At 44.7% G+C, this 16,431-nt stretch overlaps 1 protein-coding gene across 3 annotated transcripts in view; it reads right to left on the minus strand.

The window, feature by feature from the left end:
• The window catches only part of MPND (MPN domain containing), a 43,929-nt gene that overhangs the window by 15,985 nt on the left and 11,513 nt on the right, over positions 1-16,431 (minus strand). For 2 of the 3 annotated variants that reach the window (XM_066574941.1, XM_066574942.1), the window contains exons 3-9: positions 14,876-15,106; positions 14,683-14,794; positions 12,554-12,626; positions 6,521-6,610; positions 3,324-3,420; positions 3,171-3,243; positions 3,005-3,081 (exon numbers count right to left, since the gene is read on the minus strand). In XM_066574941.1, coding sequence (XP_066431038.1) covers positions 3,005-3,081; positions 3,171-3,243; positions 3,324-3,420; positions 6,521-6,610; positions 12,554-12,626; positions 14,683-14,794; positions 14,876-15,106 — 753 coding nt within the window. The remainder of the gene's footprint in view (positions 1-3,004; positions 3,082-3,170; positions 3,244-3,323; positions 3,421-6,520; positions 6,611-12,553; positions 12,627-14,682; positions 14,795-14,875; positions 15,107-16,431) is intronic. The other variant, XM_066574943.1, reaches the window with a different exon arrangement.

The following is a 16,431-nucleotide window of genomic DNA, read 5'->3' on the forward strand; positions in this document are numbered from 1 at the left end:
AAATCTGCAGCCAATTTGTCTCGTGAGACGACACCCTTAACCTTCCCTTGGTGTCCCTTTGAATGCTTGTGTCTGTGTAACCAAACAATGCCCAAACTGGGTCATGAGCAACATAGATAATAAGGTGAGTTGTGGTAAAAGACATATTTAGCACCACCTATAGAGGGCGGTAATGACTTGCCTCAGCTCCAGTAATCTGCAGACCTGTATATTCCCATGTGGTATCCCACATGCAGTGATGTAGGAACAGTAGGGAATTTGTAAGGCTATCTCCACAAAACAAGTGGGAGACTGGAGTATACAAGTGCTTCAGGATGAAAGGTTAGTGCGATGTAATTGCCATTTGTCCGGGTAGTCGGCAGATTGGAATATCTTACAATTTGACATATGATGTTTTAAATTATTGAATCCAAGTAGCCAAATTCAAGTTTGTGGGTTCCGGTCTGAGTTTGTGAGATAAGAGACAACTAGCTTTACATAACTTTTTACTTGTAATTAGGGGAAAGAAGAGCTGGAGATATGTGGGTATTTGAGCTGTAGCTCAGGGATGGTTGACATACGCCCTTCCATAGAGTCCGGTAAACACGACCCCCTTGAAAGTGAGTGTGATGTAATAAAGTCCGTTTAGAGGAGCGTGTAGGATGAAAATGATGTTGCTTAACGAGACCTTTAAGGTAGACATTTTCAGCGTGTCTGAACCAATGTCTTAAGAAAGAGAGTCAAGAGGCAAGTTCAATATAAGTCACTCCATGGATGTGTCCCTGTATATGCATGTGTTGTGTATCAAAAGCTTTGCCACCCCCATTAAGGTGATATCAACCCCCTAGGAGAAGTTGCGGGAATCGAAAGAAACTTTCTCTGTGATTGTAACGTTGATATAAGTGATTACAATATCAGAGCAAAAGCTTCATTTATTGTGGAGAACCGACCCCTTGTAGGGAGGCTCTAGTACCCGGTTTTACCGCCTCTAGCTTGGATACAGGATGTGATACAGGAGGGCATGGAGGCTCTAGCACCCTGTTGTACCGCCTCCAGCTTAGATACAGGATGTGATACAGGAGGGCATGGAGGCTCTAGTACCCGGTTGTACCGCCTCTAGCTTAGATGCAAGATGTGATACAGGAGGGCATGGAGGCTCTAGTACCATGTTGTAGCGCCTCTCGCTTGGATACAAGATGTGATACAGGAGGGCATGGAGGCTCTAGTACCCGGTTGTACCGCCTCTAGCTTGGATGCAAGATGTGATACAGGAGGGCATGGAGGCTCTAGTATCCTGTTGTACCACCTCTAGCTTGGATACAAGATGTTATACGGAGGGCATGGAGGCTCTAGTACCCTGTTGTACCACCTCTAGCTTGGATACAAGATGTGATACGGACAGGCATGGAGGCTCTAGTACCCTGTTGTACCGCCTCTAGCTTGGATACAAGGTGTGATACAGGAGGGCATGGAGGCTCTAGTACCCTGTTGTACCACCTCTAGCTTGGATACAAGATGTGATACGGGGAGCATGGAGGCTCTACTATCCTGAGACTAAGTGGATTTGGAAATATGATTCATGAGCATACACAATGGATTGAGTGATGTGACCCATAAGCACTGGACACAATTAATATGTGTTGAAAAATCTCAAATGGAGTTTATATATTCTGTATTCATCTTTTAATCCCAACATAAGGGAATACGTCTACTTCCTGATGATCCGCGTAACCAGCGGAGAAACGCGCTGAAGTTCTGAAGTTCTATAAAGTTGAATATGAAATACAGAAACTGTCCTTCATGAAATAAGAGTGGTGTGCATGAACATACTTACCTCATCACTCTGTAATCAGCGGACCCCTATCAATAATTTCTGAGGTACGGACGAATATAATATACGTTGGTCCAAAGGACAGAGACAGAGGGCCCATTGGTCCGCTTTCCCTGAGTGATTACTTTGAGTAAAGGGATAACATTGTTACCACATAGTCCCAAAGGGCTGTAATTTAGTGTTGCTGGGCCCCATACGTGGTTGAATTTTAATAGAATTATAATAAAATTTAGTTTTAATAATAGTCTATTACTGGGAAAGGCTTCAATTGTAAGAATAGACTACTGCCTCTGTGATTTTATGTACTCCAAAAGAAACTACAAGACATCCTGCAAAAAACGAGTCCTCACACAACTAGGTCAATGGAAAAATAAAGTTAGGATTGTCCGAAAATGGCAGCAGGAAATAATTAGATTTTTTTCCAAAGATATTGTCTTTTTTAAATTGTAAAGCAAAAAAATATATATATGCCTTGTCATCATACGGGCCCACAGAATAATGTTACCATCTCATTTTTGCTGCAGTATGTATTCCATAAAAACAAGACCCGCCCAAAAATGGAGAAATTGCATTTTTTTCCAGTTTCACTCCACTTAGACATTTTCAACGTTTTTTTAGTACATAACATGGAACATTAAAAATACTATTTGTCTCGCAAAAAACAGCAATCCCTCATACAGCACACGGATGGATAAATAAAGAAGTTAGGATTTTTTGTAAGTGGGGAGAAATAACAAATTTTTTTAAAAAAAAGGCCACGTCCTAAAGGGGTTAAGCCTAACATTGCATCTGGATTAGAGATGAGCGAGCATACTCGCTAAGGGCAATTGCTCGATCAAGCATTGTCCTTAGCGAGTACCTGCCCGCTCGGGAGCAAAGATTCGGCTGCCAGCGGTGGGCGGGGAGCGGCGGGGAGGAACAGAGGGGAGATCTCTCTCTCCCTCTCTCCCCCCCGCTCTCCCCTGCTCATGGCCGCAACTCAACTGTCACCCGCCCCGGCAGCCGAACCTTTTCTTCCGAGCGGGGACAACTGTCACCCGCCCCGGCAGCCGAACCTTTTCTTCCGAGCGGGGAGATACTCGCTAAGGACAATGCTCGCTTATCTCTAATCTGGATACATTTTAGGTGATGTAAGATGACACATTTCTCCTATCTCAGATCTTTCCTTCCCAATCAAATTTCCCCAAACATCACCTCTTCTTCTACTGCTGCAGCGATCTCCGTATCCTTCAGGCGGGAGCGACAGGGAAAGGCACGCAACACAGTCAGCACTGCAGGAAGACTTCCAGTTAGTTCCAGCACAATACGTAATGGAAACAATTACCGATAAATGAAGTACTGAGAGCAGAAGAATACTTACACTGGCTGTTCGTGTCCCAGCGACCCCCCAGGTAGCCCACCACTTCACTGCGGGTCAAGTGGCTGTGAAAATCCTAGTATGAGAAGAATATATTATTTGGGGTTTATTAACACCATTGTGTTTTAAAAGGTTCAAAGTTGGCTTAAAACTCACCAAGAGCAGGAGAGTATTACTGGAGATGGATACATGAAAAGGCTGGAACTTATTCAATGCCATAAAAGAGGTAAGTTGAACCAAGGTATGTGGGTCCCTAAAACAGAAATGGAAGATTATCATAATTATTTCCTAGTGGTTCAAGAGAAAAACAGTAATTGTAACATCAGTTCTCAGACCTCTCTGTAGGTTCACGCCTTTTCCCCCCCCTTCCTATTGGGCAGAATAGCGCCCCCGCAGTGCCGTACATGTGAACATAAACTGCAGTTTGAGCATTCTGCAGGACTCAACAAGGGAGAAACACAGATTTTGCTAGCTTGGGGTTCAGATGCCATGTCCCTTGAGTCTGAAGCACCAGTACAATGGAAAGCACCAAGATGTGACCCCATTTAGGAAACATACAAATGGCAAAAGTAAAACAATAAAATGAATTTCTACCCTTAAGGGTCCGTGACTTGAGGGAGGGTCTCATCTGCACCCAGCAGCCCATTTTCATTCAAGAAAGGGTGTAATAAGGTCTTGGTTGGCTTCTGGGATTACTGAATAGGGTCCATTAGGGTGCAAACATACAGAGTTTTTATTTATAGAGAAAACAATAAACACCTAAACAGGCGACACGTTTCAGAGCAGGCCTCTCCTTTATCAAATACATGGATTTCTGTAGGAGCCAACAAAGACCTTATTATACCGCTTGCTTGGATGAAAAGGGCGGTCTGGGCGCAGATCAGACCCTCCCTTAAGTACCCGCTGTTTGAACCTTACTCCAGACTCATCTTGATGGACCCTTTGAGCGCAGGGATTCATTTTATTGTTTTGCCATTTGTCTACTTGCTGCATTAAGACCTCTGGGAGTATCTTGGGTTTGTTCCTGTTGCGCTCTACCTCTGTGGATGTCTCTTTGATGGAGTGTCACGTCTACTTTGCCTACGTCTGCAGGGCCCATAGGTGTAATGGTCTGCCTTTCAGATAAGGTCGGCCACATCAAGTGAGTCCCTTCAGGTTTATCTTGTTGCACTCTTCCATTCCAGAGGCGCTGTCCTTCTTTTAACTATTTGTCTTTCCCATTTAGGAAGCTCCGCCCCTTGGGGTAATCATCAGGGCATGATGGGATGAACAAAAACAGCAATTCTGCAGGTTTTTTTTTTTTAAGGCGATGACTGTGCTGACAAATAATGTGATAATTTCACAGTATGGGCTGTTATGAGTATAGTGACGCTAATTTCATAGTGGATTTTTTGTGTTTTTCCCATAATAAATTGTTTTATTGGTACAATGGCAATTTTGCATGTTCTATTTTTATTTTTATTATACTTGAAAACAATTTTTCTCGTTCATGTCATTAGGAACAAAGCTTAGACTGTGGGTATAGCTACTGCCACTAGGAGGCGGACTCTAAACAGAAAAAGTGTTAGTTACTACCACCAGCTACACCCCTCCTGCAGGCACCAAGTTAACCAGTTTTATCTTTGTGTCTGTCGGAGGTAAATCCCTCTGTTACCAGTCTGTGGACCTTTTTCTACAACTACCTTTGGGAATACTGGGCAGACACTAGATTCTCTCTGTTACCCCACCAAGGAGAGTAATAGCATGGAGCCAGCCACCCTGTAGCATGCCCGAGTCTCAGAAGAAAATAAGTTTGACTGTGACCCGCTAGCTATAGCATGCCCCCTCCAACGAGAGCACGTCCTCCCATTACAAAGTATAGCCGAGCACTGGGGCCATTGCAGCTGGACTTTAGGAGTCACATCTACAGATGGGTGAGTATACTTCACCATGAGGTAAGCATTCTCTCACTCCTCACTCCTAACCTCTCTCTCTCGTCCACTGGATGGGAGTTGGCCCACCTCTCTTGCTAGGACCCCACAGCCATGAGCTTAAAAAGAAACCTGCTTCACAGGAGGCATGCTGCTACATTAGTCACCTGATTGGTAGCTACCCTTAAAGCGGTGGGCTCACAGGTTCTCTCCAACCTATCATGGTGTCCTGCAAGGAGGAGGTACTTCCTGAGGAATCCTCCATACTCTGTTCTGGGCGTCCTTTTCCTGTGCTACCATTGGCTCCCGCACTTCCCAGGGCTTAAGTCCACTCATAGCTCCTTTTCTCTTTCCTACTGATCTTAGCATCATCTCTTCTCCTCTGTTGAGACATGTGGTAGCTCTCCTTCTCACAGTAGCGAGGCCTGGAACCACCAGCACAGGATAGGGTAAGCTCTGCCTGGCGGCTAGCTCCTTTTTATCTGTGTCCCTTCTGCACCACCCATAGCAACAAGCGAAATAGACCCTAGCAATGTGTCTAACCCCAGGACAGAATGCTCCATACAGGCTACAGCCAGAGTCACACACCAAATTTTCATGAACTACTCTGCACTGACTGCCTCCTATCAAAACAGGCTGCCAGCGATCTGCCTACTGGCCACCTCCCAGCTACAGCCATGTCAGCCGCTGAACCAGAATGGGTGCACTCTCTGTCTTGTCCAAACTATCCTCTTTTAGTTGATAGTTTGATAATTGCTGTGGAGGACACCCTACAGGTGAAAGATACAGATACAGAAGCATCCACAGGGGAAGTCTCTTTCAGTAGTCCAAAATTTTCCCTAAGGTCTTTCCTTCAAGCCACGAGGAATTTGAAGACATCCTGATCAGAGAATGGAATCTCGCTGACAAGCGTTTCACTAAATCAAAGTGCTTGGATATTAATGTACCCCTTTACGGAAGGGTTGATAAAGAAATAGGCACCATCTCCAGTGATAGACATCCAGTGTCACGCATGGCAAAATACACTACTCAACCTATAGCGGATGCCTTTTTTACAAATGCCCGTGATAATTAGCTGGAACTGCTGGCAAAAACGTCCTTGGAGGCGGTAGTCTTGGCCCTACAACCTCTCTTTGCTTCTGAGCAGACCAAGACATTGCGCAGCGGCATTCTCTTCCCTGAAAGAACTCACAGATATTGCGCAGCAAATCAGCCAGGCAGGCATATAGCTCTATGAGGCCTCCCTCGATGCGGCCAAACTAGAGGCTCGGGCCTCAGTGACCTCCATAGCAACACAAAGGGCCTTGTGGCTAAAATCCTGGGATTATGATGCAGCGTCTAAAGGGTCTTTAACTGGACTTCCCTTTGTAGGTTCCAGCCTCTTTGGCACTTGACTAGAGGAAATTATTTCAAATGCCATTTGTGGTAAGAGCTCCAACTTACCTCAGTCTAGTCGAACAAGATCTACTCAGAAGAAGTTCCTTCGGTTTCGTTTCCTTTGGTTTCGTTCCTTTCAGCGCTCCAGTCCGCATACTGTGGATGCCAAGAAAACCACACAGGATCACAGAAAGAAACCTTCCTTCAGACCCCAACCCTCCTGGTGTCCCCATCCACAGGCTCCCAAGGACTTCACAAAATTCTCCAAATAAAAACCGAGGATGACTTTCCTGATATTCCATGATATTCTGGTTTTCCCACATCTCCGATGTCTGGGTCTGGAAGGTCATCTCCTCAGGGTATGCCATAAAGTTTGTCAACCGCCATCAGAAGCATTTCTTCAGGTTCAGACTTCCAACATCTCCTTCAAGGGTCAACAATTTGAATCAACCAATATGCCAGCTACTCACCCAGTCTGTCATTGTCCCAGTTTCACTTGCGGAGCATTTCACAGGGTTTTATTCTAACCTTTTTGTTGTTCCCAAGAAAGATAGCTCCATACACCCCGTTCTATACTTGAAAAAACTGGATCAATATGTGAAAGTTCGGTATTTCCGCAAGGAGTCCCTAAAGGCAGTGATCGCAACCATGAAACAAAGCGAATTCCTGTTGTCCATTGACATCAAGGATGCATACCTCTATTTGCCCATCTGCAGAGCATCAGCGTTTTTTTGTGCTTCACTGCAAGTTTGTGGCTCTCCTATTTGAGTTGGCCACAGTTCCGTGGGTGTTCACGAGAGTCCTGGCTGCTGTGATGGCTCCTCTGTACTCCAGGGGCACTATTCCCTATCTCAACGACATCCTAGTAAAGGGACCTTACCACTTGTCCGCTCTGGAGAGTCTCTACATAACCCTAGACACTGTATTGTTTTCCACACTAGGATAATCAACTCCTCCAAATCCTTTCTCTTCCCATCTCATTGTTTGGAATTTCTGGGCCTGCTCTTCGACCCAATAAGTACCATCACAGAAACTTCAGTTACTTTCGGCACAGGTGCACTCCTTGCAAATTCAGACTCCAATCCCCATTTCACATTATATGAAAGTCCTGGAGTTAATGGTCTCTTTGTTCCAGGAGATCCTATTTAGTCAATTTCACCCCGACCTCTCCAGTGGATAATCCTCTCTCATTGGGCCAAATCCCCACACTCGCAGGATCGTAGAATCCGACTTCTCTGGACGCTTTGTCACTTCCTCAACTGGTAACTGGAATCCCCTCTAGTTCACCAGGGATGATCCTTTCTGACACTACAGTGGTTGGTACTGAGCACAGACGCCAGTCTCCTCGGATGTAGGAGGAATGTTAAACAACTTCACAGCACAGGGGACATGGACAATACAGGAGTCATGCCTCCTGATAAATGTGTTGGAGCTTCTGCTACACTACTGTCACCCTGCTATTTTACGCGATAGCTGTCAGGGATCCCAGGCTGTGTCCAGATGGATAACATGATGACAGTCTTGTACATAAATCATCAAGGTGGAACCTGCAGCTCAGCAGTCATCGAGAAAGCAGAAAAAACTCCCAGCATTGGCAGAAACACACCTCCCAGCGATCTTGACGGTCCACATACCAGGTGTGGACAACTGGATAGCGGACTTCCTAAGCACAGAGAAAGTCGACCCAGGAGTTGGGAACTCTATCCTGAGGTCTTTCAAGACCCATGCCAGAGATGGGTCGCCTGGACGTTGACACAATGGCATCCAGAATCAATTGCAAGATTCCAAACTTCATGTCGAAGGATCCCCAGGCACAGGCGATGGACACTCTCATAATCGTGTGGACGGGCTTTAAGTTTCACTGCATATTTTCCCTGTTCCCACTGATTCCTCGTCTCCTCAAGAACAGCAAGGTACCAGTGGAACTTGTGGCTCCGGACTAGCCCTAACGTGCATGGAATGCAGATCTAGTTGACCTACTCGTCGACTCTCTGGGGTACCTTCCATTTTGAGATGATCTTCTATCGTAGGGAGCCCTTGCAGGGTTTTAGTAAACGTGTCATCAAGACTATAAAAAAAAAAACTAGGAAATCCTGCTCCTCCTCTTGGGTTTGCCATGGAATGTGGAAAGCTTTCTTCCTATGGTGAGAACAGCATAGTTTTCACCCAATGTGTTGTTCTCATTACTGACTGCTGTTTTTTTTCCAGGCAGATCCAGACATGGGCTTTGGCCTCAGATCCCTGAAAGGGCAGGTATGATCCCTGTCCATCCTTTTCCAGTTTCCTTTGGCGTTAAAAACAGCTGCCCGCACCTTCATACAGAGAATTGTGTAAGCCGCTCCTCCCTATCATTCTCCAGTTAAGCTTTGGGACCTTAGCTTGGTCCTAGATGCACTACAATCACGTCCCCTTCAAACCTACGTGAGACACCCCTAGCTCACCTTCTGGCATACAAGGAGGCATTTTTAGTGTCTGTCACCTCCATTCACTGAGTCTCAGAGCTTGCAGCCCTTTCAGCCAAGTTTCCCTTCACAGTATTACATCAGTACAAGGTGGTCCTCCATCCTGTGCCCTCCTTCCTACTGAAGGTGGTGTCATTCCACATCAATGAGGACATTGTTCTACCATCCTTCTGTCCTGCAGACTCTCATCTAAGGGCACATGCTCTCCATAAACTCGATTTAGTTCATGCTCTGAGAATCTATTTGGCTGAAACGTCTGCTTTCAGGCACTCTGACTCCCTTTTGCTGATTCTGGGCGGTCCTAGGAGGGGCCTTGCGGCTTATAAGGTGGTCATTTTACGTTGATCAGGTCAGCCGTGGTAGAGGCATACCATGCAAAGGGCAGAGATTCTCCCTTTCGCATTACTGCACATTCGACTGAGGCTGTGGGCAGCATGTAACAGCGCTTTCACCCTTCAGATCTACAAAGCAGCCACGTGGATCTCTTTACATACTTTTGCTAAATTTTACAAGGTTTACACTTTCACATTCGTTGACGGCTCTTTTAAATGGAACATTTTACAGACTGTCATATATAATTGGATGCATGACTTCTTCCATATTTTTCACACTCTCGGGGGACTGCCTTTGAACGTAGAATCATAGAATGGTAGAGTTGGAAGAGACCTCTAGGGTCATCGGGTCCAACCCCCTGCTCAACATAGGATCACTAAATCATCCCAGACAGATATCTGTCCAGCCTTTGTTTGACCACTTCCATTGAAGGAGAACTCCCCACCTCCCATGGCAACCTGTTCCACTCATTGATCGACTCACTGTCAGAAGGTTTTCTTCTAATATCTAATCTGTGTCTCTTCCCTTTCAGTTTCATCCCATTGCTTCTAGTCTTTCCTTGTGCAGATGAGAATAGGGCTGATCCCTCTACACTGTGACAGCCCTTCAGATATTTGTAGACAGCTATTAAGTCTCCTCTCAGCCTTCTTTTATGCAAGCTAAACATTCCCAGATCCTTTAACTGTTCTTGATAGGACATGATTTGCAGACCGCTCACCATCTTGGTAACTCTTCTCTGAACTTGCTCCAGTTTGTCTGTCTTTTTTAAAGTGGGGTGCCCAGAACTGGACATAGTATTCCATATAAGGTCTGACTAAGGAAGAGTAGAGGGGGATAATGACCTCACGTGATCTAGACTCTATGCTTCTATTAATACATCCCAGAATTGTGTTTGCCTTTTTGGCTGCTGCATCACATTGTTGACTCATGTTTAGTCTATGATCTATTAGTATACCCAAGTCTTTTTCACATGTGCTGTTGCTTAGCCCAATTCCTCCCATTCTGTATGTGCTTTTTTCACTTTTCTTACCCAGATGTAGGACTTTTCACTTCTCCTTGTTAAATACCATTCTGTTAGTCACCGTTTAAGCTTTTCTAGATCTTTTTGAATACCCTCTCTCTCTTCCCTAGTGGTAGCTATCCCTCCTAGCTTTGTGTCGTCTGTAAATTTGATCAGTTTCCCACTAATTCCCTCCTCCAGATCATTTATAAAAATGTTGAACAACACTGGGCCTAGAACAGAGCCTTGTGGTACCCCACTTGATACATTCTTCCACTTGGATGTGCAGCCACTCTAAGTACGATCACTCAGCCAGTTGTGAATCCACCTAACAGTTGCCTTGTCAATCCCAGATTTGGTCATCTTTTCAATAAGTATGGTCTGAGATACTTTGTCAAATGCTTTACTAAAGTCAAGATATACTATATCCGCTGTATTTCCCTGATCAACCCAATTGGTGATTCTGTCATAGAAGGAAATTAGATTCATCTGGCATGATTTGTTAGTTACAAACCCATGCTGGCTCTGGTTGATTACTCCATTCTCATCCAAGTACTTGCATACATGCTATTTAATAATTTGTTCAAAAATCTTTCCCGGTATAGAATGCCAGGCTCACAGGCCTGTAGTTTCCTGGATCCACCTTCTTCGCTTTTTTGAAGATAGGGACAACATTTGCCCTTTTCCAATCTTCTGGGATTTCTCCTGTTCTCCGGGAAATTTCAAAGATTATGGCAAGTGGTTCAGCAATTACCTCCACTGCTTCCTTTAGTATGCTAGGATGTAATTCATCTGGACCTTGAGACTTGAATTCATTTAAGTTAGCTAAGTGTTCCCTCACCATCTCTCTGCTTATAGATAGCCTGCATTCTTTTATTCCCCCAATAGCACAAGGAAGATCAGTTGATGTTACATCTACTTTCAGAGAAAAAACAGATACAAAATAGTGCAAAATAGGAATTTAAAAGTTCGGCCTGCTCAACATCATTCTTAACCAATTCACCATTTTCATCTTGTAAGCATCCAATAGCATCTTTGACTTTTCTTTTGCTTTTGACATACCACGAAAATCCTTTTTTATTGATTTTGGCCTCTGTTGCAATCGTCAATTCATTATTAGCTTTAGCTTTTCTGACACTTGCCCTACAGTTCTGCAGACCCCATTATATTCTTCTTTAGATGTTCCCCCCTCGTTTCATTTGATAAACATATTTTTCTTCCTTTTTAACATGTGTACAAGTTCTGTATTCATCCCTCCTGGTCTCTTTAAATGCTTCCCATTCTTCCTTCTTTTAGGGATTGTTAACGATTGTGCTTTGAGAATCTCATTTCGCAATATTTCCCAACCTTCCTGGACATTTCTGTCCTTAAGAACATCCAGTCATTGGATTCTTCCTCCCCTCTTTCTGAGTCCATTAAAATCTGCCTTTCTGAAATCCAACCTTGAGGTCTGAGTCTTCTCAGGTCTTCCTCCCCTTGTTATTCAGCATCCAAGGATATCATGATCACCGCCTCCTAAGGTCCCAGCCACCCTTACTTCCTCAACCATTTCCTCCCTGTTGGTAAGAAGTAGGTCCAAGATAGCAGATCCCCTTGTTTTCTCACCTACCTTTGGGAAGATAAAGTTGTCACCAAGAGCGGATAAGAATCTGTTGGATCCATTACTTTTACCTGAGAGAGATTCCCAACAAATGTCTGGATGGGTAAAATCTCCCATGATCACTATGTTGGGCTTCTTTGAGAGCTTGGCCATCTGATGTAGACAGAGTTCCTCCATACCTTCTGCTTGTCCAGGCGGCCTATAGTAAATTTTATTTTATCTTGTTCATATGCCTAACAAATAGGGCATATGAACAAGAGCTGCCATATTGGCAGAACCCTTTTAAGGAACAGACATTTTTCAGTCTTTTGTTGTGGGCACAGGATGAGCCATACATTTCAGATAGATGCAGGTCCCACTTCTGGGGCCCGCACATATCTCCACGACAGAGGTCTTTCAACCCACCTGCTAAGGTGGCAGATGGCCACCACATCCAAGCAGAGAGTTAATGGAGAGGCGAGTGCAACAGTCTCCATTCACTTCCATGGGAGTCAAAACGCAGCTGTTTCTGTGACCCCCAAAGAAGTTAATGGAGAGAAATGTGCACATACACGGCCACCTCTCCATTCATTCTCTGACTGGTGGGATGAGGGGCTGGCAGATCACTGATCTGTAAACAGAAGCACCTATCAGACATTTATGGCATATCCTGTGATTATACTATAAATGTCCCAGATGGAACTTGTACTTTTCTTGTACTGTACCTTGCTGAATCCCGACTGCCTAGTGTGGAAAATTTTACAGGTGTCCGACTTTCAACTTGGCTGCACCGAAGGTCTGCAAGAAGGATTCTCGTATAAGAAAACCAATGTGTGCATACATAATAAGCAATGAGATGTACATTTTAAAAGCGTTTAGACTTAAAAAAAACATCGCTACCTTCTATGTCAAGCGCTGAGCAGGGAGCATTTACACGAAATGAGAAGCCAGCGAACCAGTTATAGTTTAAACAGCGATAAACAACCGCCAACAAATAGTGAGCAATTTTATCATTTTTACACTAAACGATTCGTCCATTTGAATGAATTTTGAGCAATAATTGTTCGGTGTCAATGGGCTATTAGTACATGCATTTCTAGAACAATGTGCTTACGTATTATACAAATACCATATTATGTAGACCCTGCCAAACAATACAACAGTGCAAGGCTTGTTGTCTGGATGGAGCAGAGACTTCGTGGCTGATATACAGTAGATCTACGTAACAAACAGCCCCTACATATGTGCAGATCCTTGTAAGCCAGTACTATATAGCAGTGCCTACACACGGCTCTCATTGCAGACTGTAGTGCCAATACTGGAGCATTAGGCCTTTCTCACTCAGACATTTGCGAGCGCTGTCAGAGGCTCCCATTGTTTTTAGTAGAGCCTCTCACACAGCCCCAGACAGACGCTCAATCGCGCTTTCCGGGGCCGCCATTTTCGAGCGGAGTCTGTTGTCTTTTTGAGCGTTTAGCGCTCCTCATCAATCACGAGGACTGCTAGGAGCCAGTGTAAATGAAAGTAAGACGCGGCAAAGTGCCTGTGTGAGGGAGGCCTTAGACGTGCCGTCCGTGGGAGCAGATATTCATGCTCACTGCATCATGTACGGCAGGAATGTGATTAAATATCTCTTAGGATGGGCTATTTTCATATGAATGAAGCTTTTGTAAGATATCTGCGTATTATCTGGAGGTACAGTCAGTGTCTGAGAAGAATAATAACTCACACGTTCAATAAGTACTGTAAAAGGGCCACTCTGGTGTTTGCCTTTAGATACGTATATACATGTGAACTAGTATTAACTTAGTTTATATTCTATCTGAAACTCCTGGCCTCTTTCTCCTCACATGGTCATGTGATCTCAATTCTGACCATCTCAAATCTACTTGAGGTTATGCGGTTTTAAACTAGTCAATTTCACAGTCTATGTGATGCTGTTGCATGAATCCTGCCATAGAAACTGCCTAGAAGGGGACACAGATACTTCTATCACAGTTACCGGTGATGATCACACCACTCCTGCCACACAGTTATAATAGAGGAGATCACAGCTGATCCTCCTGACTGTATACTTATGGTATGTAGCTTAGTTAAAAGAAAAAGGTAATGATAATTTAACTGTCCTCCCAGCAGGCAGAAATGGTACAACCTGTAGCTAATGCAAAATAGGATAGATGTGAAAGTGAAACCCCAAAATCTCATTATCTAGATGATGTCTGATAAGCACCAGACAGGGGGCTGCACTGCATGGAAGTGGCTGAAATGCATCGAGGAAACCTCCAGAGTATGACAGGCAATTGGATGAGGTAGGCAGGGATGGAAAAATGTGTTTTCACTGAAGTGGCTCGTTGTTTTTGTGTAAAATCACACTACATGTTAACCCTTTGCAATCCAATTTTGGATTCAGGGTTTCCTAGGGGGCTTTCTCTTTCTGCCATTTTCCAATTGCGCCATCTGCTGGCTAGAGCCAGTACTGCAGTATGTGACATGCCGGAGAGGCCCCCGACAACAGACCGGCAGTAATATACAGTAAGAATATCCTGCCGGATGTCTTTCGATATTGGAGCTGTACAGGCATCAATCAGAATGTTGGAAGAAGTCAGACAGTGGATTGGAAAGGGTTAATATGTGAACGTTATGTCATTATGTAATATATATTATTATCAGTAAGTAGCAACTTCATCACCTTTGAACAATCTAGTCTTTTTCCTGCCTGCAAGCTCTGAAAAGATCTTAAAAAAACACATCAGTTCTTAAGATAAAATCTATCTAGTGTGCGGTGAATAGCAGACACCCCGTAATTATGTTGCTTTGTAGTAAGTTATTAACATTCCTAGCCTTTTTAGCTTACCTTGCTCTTTCTTGCTGCCATTTGGTTCCATGTTATATACCTTTCCACATCTAGAGTCCACATCTCCCTCTTCCTCAAGCAGATCATATTCTTCCCCTTCACTTAAGGGACTCTACAAGATGCATAAATGTTAACAACCGGACAGACCTTTTGTAAGGTGCGCATTAATAATTGGTAATAATTAGAGTCTTACTCCTTCAGTTATTGACCCATGAAGCTGGTTTTGTCTCAACCATGCAGTCTTGTACTGGTCTAATTTTTGTCCCTTGTACCGTACTGATGCCCATCCACAGCCAGACTTCTTAGCAGGATTGACTAGACGTTTGCAGTGAGTAGCCCAGGCACTGGGAGAGTTAAAGGCTTGACCACTCTCCTGCCAAATAATCTTTCCATCCACTAAAAGATCACCAAGAAACTTCCTTCCCTGAGAAAGAAAAAAATAAGGAAATATGATTTACGTCATACGGCCAATGGATCCACTCGTTTGACAGTCTCCCAAAAAGGATCAAAGTAAGAAAAAGGAAGAGGTCCAAATTCTAAACATCCAATATTTCATCTTTTATCTCTTCCTACATAAAAATATTGCAAACAAGATAAAAGACAAAATATTAGAGGAGACATAGAGACCTGAAGCCGTCCCCACATACTAAAGAGCTGCCAACCCTGCAGGAATCCAACCATCTGATGTGTATAGTTGTGTCCTGATAATTGTCCCATGTAAAAGGGCATTAAGCTGCTGTCAGTCACCGGCTTCTATACCCCTCGATGGCAGATATTGATGGAAAGGAGGGTTGCAATCCGTTTGTTCTCAGGGTATAGAAGCCGGTGACTGACAGCAGCGTAATGCCCTTTTACATGGGACAATTATCAGACCCCAACGTTCTTAGGAACACTTGTCCATCTAACAATCATGCCGTGTAAAAGAACTAATGATCAGCCTACTAACAAGCAAGCGCTCGTTCATCAGCTGCCCATCCACTACATTGATGCCCCCATCCTGTCCCTGTCACTGCACTGGTTGCCCTCACCCTGTCCCAGTCACTGCACTGATGCCACCATCCTGTCCCAGTCACTGCACTGATGCCCGCATCCTGTCCCAGTCACTACACTGGTTGCCCCCACCATCCCAGTCACCGCACTGATGCCCCCATCCTGTCCCAGTCACCACACTGATGCCCCCATCGTGTCCCAGTCACCGCACTGATGCCCCCATCCTGTCCCAGTCACCACACTGATGCCCCCATCGTGTCCCAGTCACCACAATGATGCCCCCATCGTGTCCCAGTCACCACACTGATGCCCCCATCCTGTCCCAGGCACCGCACTGATGCCCCCATCCTGTCCCAGTCACCCCACTGATGCCCACATCCTGCTCCAGTCACCACACTGATGCCCCCATCGTGTCCCAGTCATCGCACTAATACCCCCATCCTGTCCCAGTCACCGCACTGATGCCCCCATCCTGTTCCAGTCACTACACTGATGCCCCCTGCTGTTCCAGTCATTGCACCGGTTGCCCATCCACTACATAATACTATTTAAACTCATCACCATCATCCAGAAAGTTCTCCATCATGTTGCACCACCCTATATCTCTTCCCTCACCTCTGTCTACCACCCCACCCGTGCTCACTGTTCTGCTAATGATCTTAGACTAAGATCCTCCAATAATCCGAACCTCCCACTACTGTCTCTAAGATTTTTCCCGAGCTGCACCACTTCTCTGGAATGTGCTAGCCCATAGAATGA

The sequence above is a fragment of the Eleutherodactylus coqui genome, chromosome 7, assembly GCF_035609145.1.
Source record: "Eleutherodactylus coqui strain aEleCoq1 chromosome 7, aEleCoq1.hap1, whole genome shotgun sequence".
NCBI classification, from domain to species: Eukaryota; Metazoa; Chordata; class Amphibia; order Anura; family Eleutherodactylidae; genus Eleutherodactylus; species Eleutherodactylus coqui.